This window comes from Limanda limanda, chromosome 23 (genome assembly GCF_963576545.1).
Source record: "Limanda limanda chromosome 23, fLimLim1.1, whole genome shotgun sequence".
NCBI classification, from domain to species: Eukaryota; Metazoa; Chordata; class Actinopteri; order Pleuronectiformes; family Pleuronectidae; genus Limanda; species Limanda limanda.
The window spans coordinates 3,757,942-3,776,750 of record NC_083658.1 but is presented as its reverse complement, the minus strand read 5'-3'; the positions used below and the strand labels follow the sequence as shown (position 1 = coordinate 3,776,750).

Genomic DNA, 18,809 nt, shown 5'->3' with positions numbered 1-18,809 from the left:
TAAACTTTAGAGAGGCTTGAGTACGCACGCACACATACTCCCACACACATTTACTTCTATGTGCAGCCTTGACTTAAGATAAAGACTCAACGCTTCAAAAAGAGGAACAAAGCGACAAATTGAACACAACAATAGAATCAGAAGAACATGCATTATTGTTGAAAACATACAGATAATGACAGAGTGGGAAACAGTTTGTGTGCATTAGTGTAGCTGAACATTCACCACTGTATTATATGCATAACGGCACGCTGGCATTTTTGAGAATATGTGTGTATCTGTTCTGTGATAAACAGACACTGATTTGCTCCACTGGGATTTTGCTTGCCCACCTATTATAATTGTGGAGTTGTTCACACACACAAACACATGCGTACACACACACGTACACACTCACACACAGCAGCCGCAGCAGCAGCAGCTCTGGTCTGCTCTCTGCATGTTAAGCAGATGCAAGCGGAGCTTCACAAAAATCGGTGACTTCAGAATTTCTTGCTTGGTTTTAGAATCTCATTTAGCTTCACTTTAAAACTGCTGCTTCAAATGAAGAGTGTGCTGTACAGCAGATAGAGCTGCACACGCCTGAGGGTCATTAGCGTACAGTAAGCTGCTCTAACTGTTGTTGATCTATGTGTGAGCTGCTAGAGAACAGAGCGGAAGGTCTATCTGTTTATTCAGAGCCTGCTGTTTATTTATGTGGCTCAAAACAGGCTTATTGTACAGGCTGAATAAATATCTTAATTGAATGTGTGTGAATGGAAATAATGTGAAATGGGTCATATAGAAATACATAACTATATGTTTATTATTTCAACATTTCAAAATTCAATTCATACAACCTTTAGTTTGTACTATCTCCATGTTCAGGGACTAATTCAAACTTTGTTGAAAATGACCTCTTCTCAGTCAAAGCACGCTCCAGCTTCCTTAAAAATCCTTAAAACAGGGATTTTATGCTCACGACAGCAATTTGGGCAAGTCCCGGTGTATCCGACGCACACTATTTACTCACTAGTTGGTGGATATGTATCAGACTGTTGGTTAATGGGGCCCGTCACCTGCTTTCTCTCCCCTCTCTCTCTCTCCCTCCCTCTCTCTCTCTCTGCCTGCTCCCTCAAAGAGCAGCAGAGAAGCATCCTTTCAAAGTGTGCTGCTTTGGCAGTTTGGCAACGCCGGCGGCAATATAACTTTACTACTTGTAGTAAAAAACTGATTACAGTGTTATACAACCAAACAGGATGATAGAGCCAACCCTATTTTGGCATTTAATGGGAATTTGTAGCTGGAGTTGAGTAGCAGTGTTGTCAAGAGAAATAGACACAGAGAGAAATAGAGCGAATCCACCTGTCAGCTGAATCACTGCTGACTCCTTGTGGACGCTGGGATTAGAGTACACCCAACGATGAGTCACACACCAATCTCCAATACCACAGTGCACAACACGATCAAAGTCAGTTAGATGAGAAAAATGATTTATCAAAGGTCAAGGTTCAAGTCCTAAACTGGACAGAGAATCCCCCGATGTCAACTGAGAACAAAGTCGATTTCCACCACTCCACGTAAAACCCAGTTCCACGAAGGTTTTACCTGCAGTACAACACACTTTCTCTTCACTCTGTTCAGGTTGACCTCCACTATCTACATCTCAGGTTTCAGATTTGACTGCAGTTATCAAGTCCTGGTGTTTAATACTTTAATAAGCTTGATTGTTTTTCGGCCTAGAGTCAAACTTTGTGGTACATCATGTTACAGGGAGTAAAGGAATTATATTCCTACAAAGATGGGCTTGCGTGTGTTCGTGTGTGTTTACCTGAACATCCTTCAGTCTCTCTTCCATAATAAGATGCTCTGTAACGGCCGTGGACGGGATGGCCAGCTTGGCCTCGCACTGTTGTAACCATGCCAACAGCACTGATATGGTTTCCTTATAACGAGCCGGGGGCAAGCTCTCCAAAACTTGACAGACAAGGGAGAGAGAAAGAGTAAAATGTCAGCAAACTGCAAAGTCCACACACAGAAGAACACATTTTTAATTGATTGTCTGAACGTATTCACAAATATCACCCTGAAGATATATATTAAAGAACTGTCGGGGTCTTGTAAGCTCTTCAGCCTGGTTTTGGCATATTTACATTCCATCGAGCTTGATTTTTTTTGTAGCCTGGAGAATACGAAACAAAATGAAATGGGATTTTTGCAAATTTAATCCAGCAACAATGCTGTACTTCTCTAGTAAATGGACTCTTTTTAATTTGGGATAATAAAGCTTCCCTGATTTGAACTGAACCGATTCAAAGAAATGTGCCGCCCTGACAAGAACTGACTCCGGAGGCGGAAAAAAGAAACCACAAAAGAAAAAAGTATACTTTTAATAACTAGTGCATTCCTTTCAGAGATGCCTCTCAACCTTAGCCGTCCTTGGGAAGTTGACACAGTAATCTGCGTGCATCTCCACCCGAGCCATGTGTGAGCGTTCGAATGTGTGCGTTAGATATCTCACCCCTGGTGTGGATGAGAAAAGCGCAGTGTGTGGTGTGAGGGAAGAAACTGTCTGAGTGAGTAAACAAGTATAGTTTGTCTGCTCGGGTGTCAGCATCTCTCTCTTTCTTTCTCTCGCTTATCTCCCTCCAGCTGACTCTCCCTCTCTTCCTTTCATCCCACTCCCGGCATTTTTCCTCTGTCAGTGCCTCACCCCTCTGTGTCGTTTTCTCGGTGGCAGTATTTTTTGTTTTCTTGTTTCTTCCATCAACCTCTTCCTCGCTGATACAAAAAGCTATCTGCTCTTGTTTTGTCACAACACGTCTGATTTAGTTTTTCTCGTCTTGATGGCTGTAGCCTTTGGCTTCTTGGTATAGCTGATTAAGTTTCATTGTTGTGACTGGAAATGTAAAATACATTTTAGCATCCACACATGAAAGCAGCAGTTCAAATTGGATTATGCCTCTGACACACTTGCTGGAGACAAGAAGAAGGCAGGAGGTGTTAATCACTGATGGTTCGCCACATGTGAGTCAGAAATACATGTCAACTCAACTTGTAAACCACTTCTAAAAATGGCTTTGACATGTGAACCTGTTTACTGAGAGAGGACACACAGTTCTTAAAACTACAGACTTCAGATGAAAGTTTTCTTTGTTCTTTTAAAGAGAATGTAGCTCGCCAAAAATGTATCTGTAAGGAGATGAACATGGGGATGGACCACACATCTCTTCTTCCTCCCATTAACCACTCAATTGAACTTTAAACTGCAAAATGTTGATTTAAATCAAAATTTTGGAAAGTTCTAAAGATTCTGTCATAAAATAAAGCTGTAATTTCAATGCTGCTGCGTCTGCATCTGCAGCCGTGGCAACCCAAACATTGTTATCAACTTTTCTCATCTAGCACTTTATAAGAAAGTGAACAGGCTTTGCCAAAGTTCCCAATATGTCAAACTCTCCTTTGTTGAGTGGGAGATAGTGTGCTCTGAGTGGCAGAACGTTTCTCCTCGGGAAGTCAGGGCTGCATTATGCTGCTGAGTGCATGTCACTGGGGTTAGTTCTTTGGGTTGGCAACCTGACAAAGCTAAAAGGAAGCTTTTATTTGACTGTTTCAGACTACAGCTGAATTTTGTTGTTTGAATAAAATGCTTTGTGGTTGTAACTAGAGAGCAGATCATATGGAAACAGGACTGTTTTCATCCCTGGAAGGAATTCATTCTGTTTTTCTGGCAGTGTGTCTGCGCTGAATGTTGTGTCGTTGTTGCGTCTGTGGGCAGAGACATTTGTCACACCCAGTCTGTCAGATCCAGTGTGTGGGCTGCAGCAGTCTGCCAAAGCTCTGCACTCACTGCTCTTCCCTAAAGTGCTGAATGAAGAGGCCAAAATCATGTTTTTACTCACGTATTAGTATAAATTCATCTGTTGTTACAGTATGGGAGGTTCCCATATTGTTAACCCCTTAATTTATCTTGTTGCCGTGTAAGTAAATACACGTGTAAGTATTCTAGTGGTACAATATATAGTTGTATAGTTCCCGGGACAATGTTAGTCATCACAGCTCGTCCCTCACCCAGTTGTAGCTGCCTCTCTCGGGCCCTCAGGTTCTCCAGGACTTCTTGGTAGTGCTCTTTGAAGGCACTGATGTCGGCGTCCAGGAAAACAGAAGGGTCCTCCTCTCCTTCCTTTTCCTCTTTCAGCTCCTGCAGCTGCTTCTCCAGCAAGTCCACCTGAGGCTGCAGGGAGGCCAGGCGAGACACCTCCTCCTGACGAGACAAGGAGGGAGAGGGGGAGTCATATCGTGGATGAACAGATGAGGAGGAGAGAACGTTATTCATCCACCACTCCCATGTTGCCACAGAGAAATTGATGGAAACGGCTGTTCAGCTATTCCACAGGGTCTCGTCCTATAAGAACGTAACTCCACAAATCTATTGTGTTTTCCTAGTTAAAGTTCCACTCCATTTGCCTTATGCTTAATCACTTTGATTTCACAGAAATGTTTAAATATATTCCCAGCTTCTAATGAATAGGAAGCCAAGCAGGAAATTAGACCAGCTCAGCAAAACCTGAAGCTGTGAAACTGTTTCCTCTGAACCTCAAACTTTCAAAACAGAACAGACAAAAAAATTACTTCATCATGTTTTAATACGAATCCAAACCACTGAACCATTGCTAATTCCTGCCCCCTACTGGTGCTGAAATACCAAACCACTTTATCCTTTAACCCACAAATAATCCAGTTTCAAACGAGTGGGTGTAGCAGGTAGTAAGTTAATATTCACTGATCCGGCTTTGAACACCGGTTCCCCTATGAACACCAAGCTAGTTGATACTCAAGCCTAGAGCCACGAGCCACATTAGTTATGAATAATGTTAGAAAGCACAAGCGTATACATCCTTGTCGGAACATTGGTTCATAAGCTGCCAGTTGGAGGCATGACTTGCTTGCGGGAAGGTTTGCTTTGTTTCAGTAAATATTGTATTTTCTCTGAAGTCTTTCCCGTTAAATATAAAGATACGAACTCAGAAAGTGTTTATGTGTGGGAAGAGGACGTGCGCTCTCCATTTGTGTGTCTGTGTGGCAGCGTGAGAAGGTGTGGGCGCACTTCTGAGGGAAACCTTGTTTGGGTGAATTTGTCAGCAGCTTCAGCGAGAGACACATCTTCATCAGCTTTTTCTTAAATGTCCTTATTCCTCCCTTACTTTGAAATCCCTCCATCTTCTCTTAGGTCTCTGGGATTTACAATCCCCCCCTCTGTCTCTACGTCCCCTCTTTCACTTTAATTACACCTCACATTTTGTTATCCCTCTCTTCTTTAAGTTTGTTTTTCAACTGCCTGTTCTTTTTTTCTTTCAGACATTTCATCTAGATGTTATGGAAATAAACCTTTGTGTGTTTCAGTGTGCGAGTCACTCTGACGGCTGTTTACTGCCCAATCATCTATAGACACATTCAGTTTAAAGCAGCATTGCGAAGTCTGAGGTGTTTGCAAATAGGATTCAGATAGAACTGGGAGAAGAAACGCTCAGGAGAACAAGTCACAAACCCAAAGGTGGGGTTTATTCAAATGTATATATAATAAAGATCATAAATTGTCCTCCTTTGTTTTTTTGGAAAAGAAAAAGATGGCCAAGACTAGAAAAGCCGACACTCAAGATATGTCCGATTTCCACAGGTTGATGGAGGCTTTCCAGCTGTTAAAAGAAAACATGAAAAGATGAAGGCCCTCGATGTGGCTCTTGATGACAGTGGGTCCTTCAACATAGAATAACAAGAGATGGAACAATAAGGGCGGCCTGCATTCAGAAAAGACAGGTATCCAGATGATGAGCTGTCACAAGGGCTGTAAATGAAGTGCCTTGAAAAGGACACTTAGTGCGAGAGGAAGGCGTTCGAGAGGGAAAAGGAGGAGATGAGAAAGACGAGGAAAGCCTCCTCTTGTGAAAAGACTGACATCCAGAGGACATGGGAGGCTTCGAGCAAAGAGACACACGTGATGATGCGAATGAGAAATGCATCAGGGAAAGAGGAAACTCTACTGGCAACTAGGTGACCAATCACAAAGGCCAAATCAAATCCGACAGTTCATATTTCAGCTTCAAGTGGGGAGACGAATATGGAAACTGAAGCTGCACATTTTCAAACAAATACTTAACTCCCAGCATGAAAATGTCACAAAGGTGAATGAAGGTATTATTTGAGCTGTGGTTGACAGCAAAGACGATGATTGTGCAAAAATTGTGAACCGTAAATCGTGTTTAGGTTCATCCTTAGTTGATTTGCTGGATCTGAAAAGCAACCCCCCTTAAGTTAGGAAATGTTTCCTTGGCATCGAGATCTGTGTCCCGGGAGAACGTTCTACTTCCTGCCAAAACACACAGAGCTTGATGGTGCATTTTACAATAAACAAGCAGTAACTTATGCAGTTTGAAGCACGGGAAGGAAACAAGCTTTTAGTTTTAGCTCCACTTCTGCCTCTCCTCTGGGACACAGCACTGTAAGCTGCAACCCCCTGGGACTGCTGGGAAAAGGGAAGTTCGGAAAACAAACAAAAGTCTGGATGCAGCGAGTGGGAACCAGGGAAAATCACCTTTTTTGTATGTCTTAGTCCGTTTACTTGAAGGAATGTGTTTTTTATTTTACTGCTGACCATTTTCCATATTCTGCTACATTACTGCTCAAATCAGATTGGATCGCCTGATGATGTTGGAACGTAAAATGCTTTTTATGATTGGGAGAACGATAAGGTGTTTTAGAGGAGAAAAGAAGTAACACAGCGATTCTGAGGAAGAGAGAATATTTATGAAGATAAAAAAAATATCAATACAGGAACTAAAACTGGGAGAATTACAAACAGCACAAAAAACAGTCATCATCCAAACCACAGGGTGTATGCAGGATTTTAGATATCAAATTCAAGACGCTTTCTTACAAATATATTTTAAGACCTCAACCTCACCTTCCAGCTTTCAACCTTTGGAGATTTCAACACTCATAGTCTTAGTTTGCTCTAACTTGGAAGTTAAAGTTAAATGTATTTAATCGTATGAATACTTACATAAAAGTGCTGTGACAAACAGATGCATGAAAGAGACAAATAAATGGAGAATAAGGAAGAAATGTAAAAGGAACAACAAGTAGACTTAATGTGACAAACACACAAAGTAAAAATGTACAAGTAAAGTTTGTATATTGTTTTAATGACTGGAACCAATCACAGGTTGTTTTACTTACTCGACATCGGTCCAGTTGTACTTTCAGTGGTTCTGGTTCAGAGGCTGGAGGCGCCTGGACCTTGAGCCAGTTCTCACTGACGTCCACTGCCTGCTCACACTGCTCATACAAGCTGTAGAAGGACAGCACCTGCAGGACATACACAGTCAGGACGTCACATTCAGCCCCTGGACACTTAAGGGTCTTTGGACACTATATCTACCTACGTGAAGGTAGATATGGAGAATTAAAAGATTACTGCGCAGCCAAAACCGGAAAAAAACCCGACAGTCCGGCCTCTGATGGGACAAAATTGTTATCACGTCTGACCAGGCGTGTTTCAAGGGACAGTGGGGGCCCGAGGGAAGAGGGGCCTGGGGCCTCTACACTGAACCAAATAATCAGCTGCTCTCAGGGGCCGGGGTTTCAGCTCAGGGCCCTTGGCAATTGCCCTGTGTGATGCCCCTGGGTCTGACATCTCAATTGGTATCCCACTGCTCCTCCCAACACTATATCTGGGTTGACACGTTTGTTCTTCTCGTCGAAACTTTATCTCTAAGCTAATTATACTTTTTAACAATGTAAAATATGAACGTAAAACTAAGTCAGACTTTTATTTTATCCGGTGCTTTAAGTTGAATATTTATCTGCAGCGACATAACTGCTCAAGCCAAGAGGGTTTTTATCTCTTTGGATATATTACAGAAAGACGAGGTGCTACAAATACTGCATACTGAGTTCTGCTCTGCAACTGGTAATATATCGTGTAAAGGAAATACTCTGCCAAGGTATAAAGTACCTGAGTGACACAGAGTAGAAGTCTGTGTGTGTGTGTGTGTGTGTGTGTGTGTGTGTGTGTGTGTGTGTGTGTGTGTGTGTGTGTGTGTGTGTGTGTGTGTGTGTGTGTGTGTGTGTGTGTGTGTGTGTGTGTGTACCTTTGTCTGGTAAGCCAGCCATGCCAGCCTGTCTGCCAACAGGGCACAGAATCCCACCCAGCGCTGGTTCAGCTGCTCGGCTGCCTGGGCAATGTCATCAGCACGGCTTCCCTCTGCAGGAGCAGACAGAGAGGGGGGGTAACTGACACGTACACACACATGCTTCATACTTCACACATGCACGACTGGTCTCATTGGAGGGGACAGACAGAAATGCACACACACACACACACTCAATGCACACCGAATCTGGAGAATGTCACCTGCAGGAGAGCTGAGACAAGCTATTGGTATTCTGCACAAAGCCTGAGCTCTAATACTGTTTATCTGTGTATTCACCACACACACACACACACACACACGTACACACGTACACACACACACAAACACGTACACACACACCTCACTGTGCATTCATGCTCAATGCTAACTAACCTTTTTTTGATGTGAACGACCAATTTAAAGTGCACATAAAACTCCAGTGCCCGTAAAATGAAAACCACCAAGAGTAAATGCGAAAAGTTATTAGAAAAAATGGATTCCCGCTCCTGCCTGTTAAAGGGCAAACTGAGCCCCATCGGCTGGATGATAATTGGACCTGGAAAAGACAGCATCCTGGCTCCGTTTCTCAACTGGCATGCACGCAGGATTGAAATTGTTTCTTCTTCCTGTAATTGTACTTCCATTACGTTCAAGCATAAGCTTCATCTTAGATAAGTGCCACCGTATGTAACCCTGAAGCTGATGGGGTAAAGGTTGAGCTGTAATTGAAAGTGTTATATTTGTCTCTTTTTGGTGACAAATCCCAGATCTAAGTCGGCAGTGATTGTAGCCTTCTATCTGCCAGGAAGAGTCCTGATGGTTACCCAGGGTCTTTCTGTGTGGACTGTGCATGTTTTATACTCGTACTAAAACCATAATGACATCAAAGTGGCAACGAAATTAAACAAAATGAACCAGTTCATTCAATTTCTCCATTTATACAGAATGACTAACAAGGTTGATGCAGCTCACGTAGGCGATGATGACGAGACTCACATATGTCATTCTAAAGTCTTAATTGAAACCAAAACTGAACTGCTAGTACATGAACCCTGGTTCAGACGTTTAGGTTGTTAAAATGGCCCTGAGATAAGTTAGGATAAACTCAGAAACACTTAGCAGCAGCTGGCTGTAAATATATATATATTTAAAATATACATGAGAGTAGTATTTTAATTTAAGAATTTAAGTATTTTAACCTTCTATTGCCCCATTTCAAACTTTTGCTTTTAAGGCACTTTTGATAGGGCTGGGTTTGAGTAATGAAAGTAATCCAACTACCAATGTAACCAATTATTTAGTAAAGTAATCTGTGATAACTGGTTGATTCTTCAAGTATCTAGCTCAACACCAGTGCGTGAAGTGTTTGCAAGATTTACATCTTCATTAACTCAGGCTGCTTGAGGCTGAGAGCCACATGAACAAACACACACACAAACACACACACACACACACACACAAACACACAGCCGTGCTCAGCAAGTTGAGGAATGTTTGGTTTAAGAGCAGCAGCGTGGAAGAAAAAAGTATAAATTGAGTGTCTCTGTGCTTTCAGGAGCCCAAACAATCGCACAAGGACAGAGGAGAGGACAGAGGAAAAGAGACATCTCTCTCTCTCTTTCTGTCTGTTCCTCTCTCTATCAGTGTTTCTATGGAGACAAGGAGAGAGGGTGGGCCAGGTGGAGACGTTGCCATGGGGACAGACAGGGTGTGCTTGTGTGTATGTGTGTGTGTGTGTGTGTGTGTGTGTGTGTGCGTATGCATGTGAATGAACAAGTGTCTGTGAGTGTGTGTGTGTGTGAGTGTGCACATTACCCTGCTCAAACAGGGTCTGGGCCGTGCGTGTTGCCTCCTGCAGCTTACGGTACTTCTCTGGCCGCTCGCGCTCGATCGCCTATGGCAAAGAGAGAGGGAGGCAGAGAGAGTGAGTGATGGGGCAGAGTGAGAAACGGGGGAGTTAAAGGACAAGAGACTGACATGGAGAAGCAGACAGTGAAAAGAACGACGGGGCCGAGAGCCAGAGAATTATCATTCATTAGAAAAAGTAAAACATAAACTCATGAATCCGAGTGGTAAGAGTATAACTGTAAACAGTAAGAGGTCATGTAGCCTCTGATCTCATTCTGCCAGATCTCAAGTACCAGTTTCTCACAAGCAGAAATCTTCATTTCATAAAATTCTGAGGTTTTTTTTATTCTATGCAACAAAATGATTTTTTTCAATCTGAGATCTTTAATCATCTTGTTATCCCCGTCATACTTTTCTTAGAAACCAGTCTTTTGCTCTCCTGCTTCTTATTCAAGTTCAAATGAATGTTTATCCAGCTGCATTTCTTTCAGTTTGAGTGTGTTTCATCTATATTCAGTGTTAATTTCATGAATGAAAGCTATGCCGAGAACAGATTATTTCAATGTTCTATCATTTCTTTTGGTTTGACCTCTGAAGCAAACCTGGAGTTTCTTGTTCTTCCCATTTTCTGTATATTTTCTGCTTTGGAGAACGTATTGAGTCAAATGTCAAACACAGGCAGCTGCTGCATCAAAGTTTAAATAACTCCACTATGATAATGTACACTTTGCTGCATCTCAGACCTCATCACTGTTTTCTTCTAAGCACATTAACACTTCAGAATATCCTCACACATGTGATTGCTATAGAGAAAGTAAAATGCATTCCTGACCCAGCTGTGCGATGGAACCTTGTTATTTCAGCATCGCAGCTCTCACTAGATTAAGCTCAGTGGGTATCTCTCTCATACACACACACACACACACACACACGCACGCACACGTACACACAGGGTTTGTTATACCTGCACTTTGTCATACAGCTCCTGAATGCTGCCCTCCTTTCGGGACACTGAGAACTCCGGGCTCTGGAGGATGGCCTCCCCACGGGTCATGTAGCTGTGGACCTCTGTGAAGTCCACATCAAACCTGACGACACACATGCACTCGGCAGTTATCAACTACGCTGTTGTCAGGTGATTTTTATCAAATCTGTGTGTACAGGCACAATGAAATACCCATGATGCAGTTTTATCTCTTACACTTCATCATATTTTACAATCTGCAAAGTAAATAGTAGAGTGAAGTGTAGTGGAATAAAAAAGTATAAGAATTCCATCTGTAATACAGAAAAAGTCGAGTAAAAGTGTAACAAATCGTTGTCTTCTAAATTCTCCTTGCTACAGGATGAACAGAATTTCCTACTTCACTTCTATCAAAGGTTCGGTTTGAAGCTGGTCTCTACTATCACCATCACAGATACTCATTGTCTCTATCTGCAGTGTTCGTCACCTACCTGCTGAGATAAGACAGCAGAAATGGGTGCATGTAACTGAACATTTAACATAAGTTAGAAGAGAAACGTCGCATGTTCTTATGCTAATGATATTTCAGAGAAGACACCTTCTTTGTACCAGTAAACACTCACCTTTTCCTGAGTTCAGAGTCGACCACGACCGGACGCTTCTTCTGTGGTGGCGGCGACTCTCGTGTCTGGCGGACAGCGGACACCTTCCCGCTTGTCGTCACCTTGGTAACGGTGGTCGTGACAGAGTGGGTCAGCTCGGAGTGCTGGGCCACACTGATAGTCGATGACAGCTGGACACGCACAGAAAAAAACACACCAAAAGTGCATTAAAGTGCAAGTGTTACATCAGTTTACAAGGATCCGACTAAATCATAAAGATCTGGAATCACGGCTGCATCCCACACGTCAAGAATCAGTCTCCACGTGTGTATGTGATTATCTTATATGTGTGATTTTCCACAATGTTCAGTGTTGCGTATGTGTGTGTAAGCATGTGTGTGTTCAGGTTTGCTTCAGCAGGGAAGTCTACTGGCAGTTAAGCAGCTGCCACAACTACTCGGGCTCCTTCATGCGGACGCGAGCGTGCACAGCTGAAGTGGCGGGGACTGCCCTCGGAGGTCACTCTGCTAATTATCTGACTGATTATAATGGACAACTTTCAGGAGGAGGAGAGAGAGAGAGAGAGAGAGACAGGGAGCGAGGGAAAGACGTGTGTGCATCCAGTGTGACCAGTAACTTCAGGATGGATTTGAACTTCAGTGAATGCAGTGTTTGTATGAGGAGTATGAGCATACACAGGACTGAATGCTGTGAGGGATAACAAATGTATGCCTGGCTTAAAGGACAAAAACAACTTTCCCTGGGGGGGGGGGACTGACCACCCGGAGTCTCAATGTGGAAGGGCCCGCAAAAGAACCTATAATTGAGCACTGCGCCCCTGTCATTTGCAAACCTAACGCAAATGATTTTTGAATTTGCAGTCAGCGCTCTCCAGAGGCTTAAAGGATAAAAGTAACATTACAGTGCAGTACTTTATCAGCAAACAACTAAAAAGACACAGCAGCACTTTGTCTTTATCTTATCACTTGTCAGAGCGCGTCAGCTTGAAGAGCGACAACGGAGAGACGCAGATAAAGAGGGAGGGGAATTTACTGATAGTGTAGTTACAGAAAGAGATGAGACGACTGTTGAGGGGAGGGGGGGGGGGGGGTTATAATTGAACAACTGACTATTTTGAGAAGTGATAGCGAGGAGTGATTATTGTGACAGTGCTGCTTAAAAGTGCTGGATGTTTGCACAGGACGAGGCCCGGTTCGGAAAGACGAGCAAATAACCAGATTCCATCCTTCCCTTCACATTATTCTCCACTGGTGTGTGAAGTGAGGCTCTAATGACCTCTGTCACCCAGCCAATCCATTCCTTTCACGCTGTCCCTGAGGCCAGACACACACGCAGCTCTCTGGACCGGAGGTTTCATCACGGGACGGTTTCATCACAGCGGCATTTTAACAACAGGACCACTGTTGACCTCGGACACTGCAAATAACCAGGGTCGGATTCTGACAGGAGCCCAGAGCGAGTCGTCTGTACGACTATAAACTAAAGCAGCCAGATTTGTGAATCAGCATGGAGAAGACATCGCGCGATGTTCATATTTGGAACCGTCGAAATGTTCTAAAAGAAAAAAGGTACTTCTCAAGTATAAATCCCTGTTCTTATGTGTGGTGTACCTGGGAGCTGCTCATCTCCAGACTCTGGATCAGTCGGTCCCAGCGCTGGGCGAAGCTGTCCAGTCTGGCTTCCAGTTTGTTGGCCACATCCTTGTTCTTTACACTGCACAGCAGGTCCTGACTCATAGAGCACAGCTTGTCCATGGTGGGACGCTTCACCTCCAGGTCTGCCTTCACCATCTGCAGGGACATAAATAGCGGTGAGGATGGAAGCCCTCCTGGTACGACTCTTACAGTTTGTGAAAGAATGCGTAAAAGGTCAACTCAAACGGGTGTGTTGTTGTTGTTTTGCACAGGAGTTGGTTCATGTAAACAGGGTTCATACACATTTTGACCAATGGATTTCCATGACTTTTCCATGACTTTTCAACATTGTGAAATCTCTGTGTATATGCGAAAAAGTGAAAAAATGTAGTATTCAAACTAACAATGAGAATTCCAAGGCACACAGTAAACCTTAAATGACACAAACCCAAGTATGCCTGCCTATATTTTGAGCGTATTTCTTTAAAAGCATATGAATTATTTAAAACTCAGCCACATAGCGAACATGTAATAGTTTTCATCGATGAAAATGTCATTTACAAAATTCTTGATGATCAATTAATTGATCGTCTATTAATTATGCCCATCCCTAAAATGAACGACATGAAAATATGAATATAACAAATTTCCATGACTTTTCCAAAACTTTTGGGAGATTATTTTTTTCCATGACTTTTCCAGGCCTGGAAAAACACATTTTAAAATTCCATGACTTTTCCAGGTTTTGCATGACCGTACGAACCCTGTGTAAAGTTCACGGTCTAAGAAAAGGATTTGGTTCTCACAGCAAGACGGCGGAGACAAGCCACCATCTCGGCCTGGTCCTTAAGGTTGGAGGTCTTGATGGAGCTGACCAGCTCCTCCTTCTGACTCAGCCAGGAGTCAAACATACACTGTGGGGAGGGGAGAGGAGAGGAGGTTTGTAGGAGAGGACAGATGAATGGATTCAAGTCAGAGAGAGAGGGGGGAGAAGGAAGACGAGGAGACAGGAAGAGAGGGAGAATAGAATGAGAAAACAATTCTTATCAAGTGGAAGTCGGTGCACTTGAGGCCACCGTGTCCTGTTGGTGCAGAGAGCTGTTGAGTGCAGCCTCGTGCTCCTCAGGCCGCTGGGGAGCTGCCTGACAGTATCTCCCCTCTGCTCAGGATCCGGCTGAATTCTGTTATCGGAACATGGACAGCTGATTTGCAACCAGAGCCTCGGGGTGAAGCCTGAGCGAGCACTTATCCAGAGAGAAACAGGGGGAATTCAATTTGGTGCATTTCCTGATGTTTTGAATAATTTATCAAAAACATTAGATTTTTATGGCTGTCTAAGAGCCATTGCAGCCAGTGATCTCTCATTATAAAGTGCAGTGGAAGATTGTTTCATGATCTGTCTGTACTCAGTTACCATGAGGGATCACACTGCTGGGGCCACATTGGACAAAAAGGGGAATACATACATGCAGAATAAAAAAAACTGAATCTATAATTCAAATATGTCATAAACACAATGTCATAAAATGTCAAATAAATTACTTTTATTAAATGTATGTTTGGCTCTAAATGATACAAATCATTTTAATCAATTGAAATTGAATTTACAACAAAGGGTGACTATGGCCTAAAGGGAAGCAACGCAAATCTAGTTTTGGGCATTTTAATTGAAGCCGATCAGCTAATCACATTTAAGCCAAAATTGTGATTTAGTGTTGTCAGTTATTAATCACACAACACGAGCAAATCGGATATCATGACACATCCAATTTCCTTTACCACGTCTGCTGTGGCAAAAAATATCATCTGCTGAAATGCTAATAAGGGACAGACAAAATAAAGAGTTGCTCTAATAAGGGCGGCATCAGAAAGAGCATCTAATTAAAAACATTAATCAAAATCTATATTTATGTAACGGTCAGTGTGATCTAAGTGACCTTGGAATGAAGCTCTGAGCCAAAACTGCTTTGTGAAAATAAAACATTTGAATAGGGGATTTGCTTGGGGATAGGACAGCTGTGTGTGTGACCTCATTCACACTTGGCATGCATTCCCAATCTGTAACAGGAGATCTGAGTGGATTAGTGCATGTTCTTGTATTGTGGAGTATTATGACATTACAGAGCTGGTAGCCTGACGTTGGACTCTTCATCTTGTCCTGCTGTGTCCTGTCTCTCTCCGTTTGTGTATAAGTGACATATTTAATCTTGTGATGTACACTGGACGTACACTCATGGGGACTCGTGCACATAATTCAGCCGATCTGTCTGAGATACATGACATAATGTGACGTCTGTCCCAGCTTAGAATCTATCTTAAAGCATGAAGAATGTGGGAGTAGATATGATGTGGATGATCTAATCCCATTATACATGCAGCAGATAAACTGCTGTGTGCCTGCCTCAGCTACACACACACACACACACACACACACACACACACACACACACACACACACACACACACACACACACACACACATCTACAGACACAGACACATCTACAGACACACTCATACCTGTTCATTAGTGAAGTGCTGCCATTTCAGTAAAATCTCTTGAAGCAGAATCCAGCGTTCTTCTGTCCATTTACAAATGGCTGCCCAGCGATCACCAAGCACCTGCAAGAGCACACAAACGCACACACACACACACACACACACACACACACAAACATATTAATGTCTACATTATCACACAAAATGTGAATTATTTCCCCTGAGGAATTGGGAGATTTACGTCACGTTGCCTCACAGGCAAATGGATTCACATTTTCACTGGCCAGTTTAATTCTTTAAGCTGCCAAAAGTGCAGCTGTAGTCCTGTCCCCCCCCCCCCCCCCCCCCCAGAGGGACGGAGCTGAGCATGGTAGTGGAACAGTGTGAAATTCGGAGATGAGAAGGGGCGAACAATCTCTACACCCTATGTAAGTGAATAAAAGCCTTTGGCTGTAGAGATAAAACGGGTCATGAAATAAAGGATGAATACCTGTGTTTTATATCACCCTGAATTCTGTATTATCTGCAAATCTTAAAGAGGAAAAATCTCACCTATTATCCTCAGATGGATGTTTTTACAAACACTCAGGAAATACAAAAGACATTTGCAGTGATTCTCTGCAGCAAATTCCAATTAACTTTGGACTCCTCCACTCACACACCAACAAGTGCAGGAGCTGCTGTGCAGGATGCTGATCTGTCCTTCACAGGCACCTTGGGTTCAGTGTCTTGCTCAAGGACACGTTGACATGTTGCTGGGGAGATGCTGGGATCAACCCTGAGATAAATGGACAACCCACTTATACAACTACCGTACCTCAGCTACCAAAAATATTTCAATGCTCTGAATTCAGCAGCATTTTTGAGATTTAATGATCCTATTTGCTTCCATACTACTGATTTGAACTGTTTCAACTGCTCCTCCCTGGCTACATCCTGCAGGAGCACTGACAGATGCAGAGGCCATGTGATTTGCAGAAGTTGATTTTCCCTGACTCCGTTGTATTGGCAGCTAGCTGTTAGCAGAGTGAAATGGCAGAGACACTCCATTTAACCGGCAAAGACAAGACGCACAGTTTGCCCACTGAACAATGTCATCACGGTGACAGAGAGACGGAGAGGAGAGAGAGGCTGGCTGAGGGAGGAGAGGAAATGAAAAGACAATGAGATGCAGGAAAGTGAGCGAGTGCAGACAGATGTGGAGAGAGAGGCTCAGCGGGTTAATCTTAAGATGAATAGCCAGTAATTAATCATGTGACAGTTCAGCTGCATGGGGAAACCAGGGAAGGCTTCTTCTTTCCTGCCTTCTTCCATCCTGGCACACAGTGTTTCCTCTCATCTGCTTATCCCTCTAATCTTGTGTTTAGTAATAAACTGCACTGCAGGAAACAAGGCCGCTTAAACCCCCAGTCGTTGAAAAGAAAGTCCAAAGAGGAATTGCATTAGGGTTGTAATGATATTAGACGTGATTACACTTTGCACACAGCACAACCGATGTGCGTTCGGCATTGTAATTGCTTAATATGACATGGTAAATAATTCAAGATACCAGCAGCGCTTTTGTTTCATTAACATACGTATATGTGCAAATTCGTTTTTTTGGAAAGGGTGTCTGACTGAAGTTTTAAAAGTTTATTTGTATCAACAGCTCCTCTAACGGTTTCTCCCCCCCGAGGGAAAGTGATATTCTCGTCAAACTTTCCAAGATTCCTCATTTCCTGTTAGTGTAAATTGTGAGCTTTGCCCAAATGAAGACAATCACTTGAGCTACGCAGAGACTAAACCCCTTCTCCATGCATCAACTCGGCCCAGTGTGCACGCTTCACAACCTTCATCTGTAATAAGCTCCGGTGCAGTTCAGGTTCACACCAGATTCCTTACAAACAACCCAAGAGGAGTGAGCACTAAGTTAAACAGACAGGCCGATAACTCATTAGCTGGAGAGTTCTGGTGATGTCATCAGTGTCTTACTGAACCTCTGAACCTGTGTTTATCTTCTCAAGAAGACACAACTGATACACCCCTAGATCGATTTTTCATAAGGAGATGAGAATGAAAAACCTCACTGCAACTTCCATGACCTCTCATAGTTCTTTCTACTTCGACTAAATGTGATGTGACAACTTTTTTTATTCATTAGAATATAAAGGAACGATTTTTTCCTCTCCACAGAAGGGTCAAAGGTCAGACTGCTTTCTTATTGAGCTTGTCAGTTAGTGGTACAGATGCTTGTTTATCCAGCGTCCTTCGATCAACAGCACGTCTTCAGAGTGAGATTTCATTCCAACAGCCGAACACTGTGTGTGTCTGTGTGTGTCTGTGCGTGTGTGTGGACTGATGTGTGCGCTCTCACCTGAAGTTTGCTCTCCAAGGCCGCGGTGGCACTGTCTCCACTGCTCTCGTCCACCACCACCACCATGTGGGTGAGCGAGTTCACCCTCACCTGCTCCAGCTCCAGGTCCTCCTGCAGAAGCTGCAACACACACACACACAAGTATGGAGAACATACACCAATTAATGTAGCACCACCAAAATACACACCACTTATTAATAACAAAGTATAAACCAGGTGGCAACAGACCAGTAAGAGTCCACAGTGGTTGTTCCAATCATAAACCAATGATTTCTAAGTAAATGTCATAATGATGTGCACAGTGTGTCCCCAGATACCCTTGATCTCATTTCAAATAAATTGAAGTAAATCTCTACAGCTGTTTGATTGGTGATGATTCAACTGATCTGAGCTCATTTTCCCTTTCCCCCCACTTTTAAGAGACAGAAAAGCCAAAACAGCACCATAACTGAATTTATAGTCAACACATCCCAGTCATCCATCCTCCCAAATTGAACCCGGTGTGCTGCTTAAGTGTTTACCAGTGAATTTAATTACGACAGCTTCTGTGTAGTGAAGTTGGCTAATTGTTGTTTTGCCTCAGCCGGAGTCACTGCAGGCTTGTTGTTTTGAATCTGTTCTGACAGAGCCTCCTACTGAAATGGGGTTTGGGTTTCACTAAAATCTTTAAACAGACAGCTAATTCCGTGCTATCAGGATTTACAGATGTAAATGTGGGT

The 18,809-nt window shown here is 43.1% G+C and overlaps 1 protein-coding gene across 1 annotated transcript in view; it reads right to left on the bottom strand.

Moving 5' to 3' along the window:
* The window catches only part of LOC132996975 (dystrophin-like), a 138,417-nt gene that overhangs the window by 38,329 nt on the left and 81,279 nt on the right, over positions 1 to 18,809 (bottom strand). The window contains exons 15-25 of the mRNA XM_061067346.1: positions 18,091 to 18,210; positions 14,047 to 14,154; positions 13,217 to 13,396; positions 11,607 to 11,776; positions 10,984 to 11,107; positions 9,987 to 10,065; positions 8,130 to 8,242; positions 7,216 to 7,344; positions 4,185 to 4,243; positions 4,051 to 4,118; positions 1,811 to 1,956 (exon numbers count right to left, since the gene is read on the bottom strand). Of these exons, the coding sequence (XP_060923329.1) occupies positions 1,811 to 1,956; positions 4,051 to 4,118; positions 4,185 to 4,243; positions 7,216 to 7,344; positions 8,130 to 8,242; positions 9,987 to 10,065; positions 10,984 to 11,107; positions 11,607 to 11,776; positions 13,217 to 13,396; positions 14,047 to 14,154; positions 18,091 to 18,210 (1,296 nt within the window). The remainder of the gene's footprint in view (positions 1 to 1,810; positions 1,957 to 4,050; positions 4,119 to 4,184; positions 4,244 to 7,215; positions 7,345 to 8,129; positions 8,243 to 9,986; positions 10,066 to 10,983; positions 11,108 to 11,606; positions 11,777 to 13,216; positions 13,397 to 14,046; positions 14,155 to 18,090; positions 18,211 to 18,809) is intronic.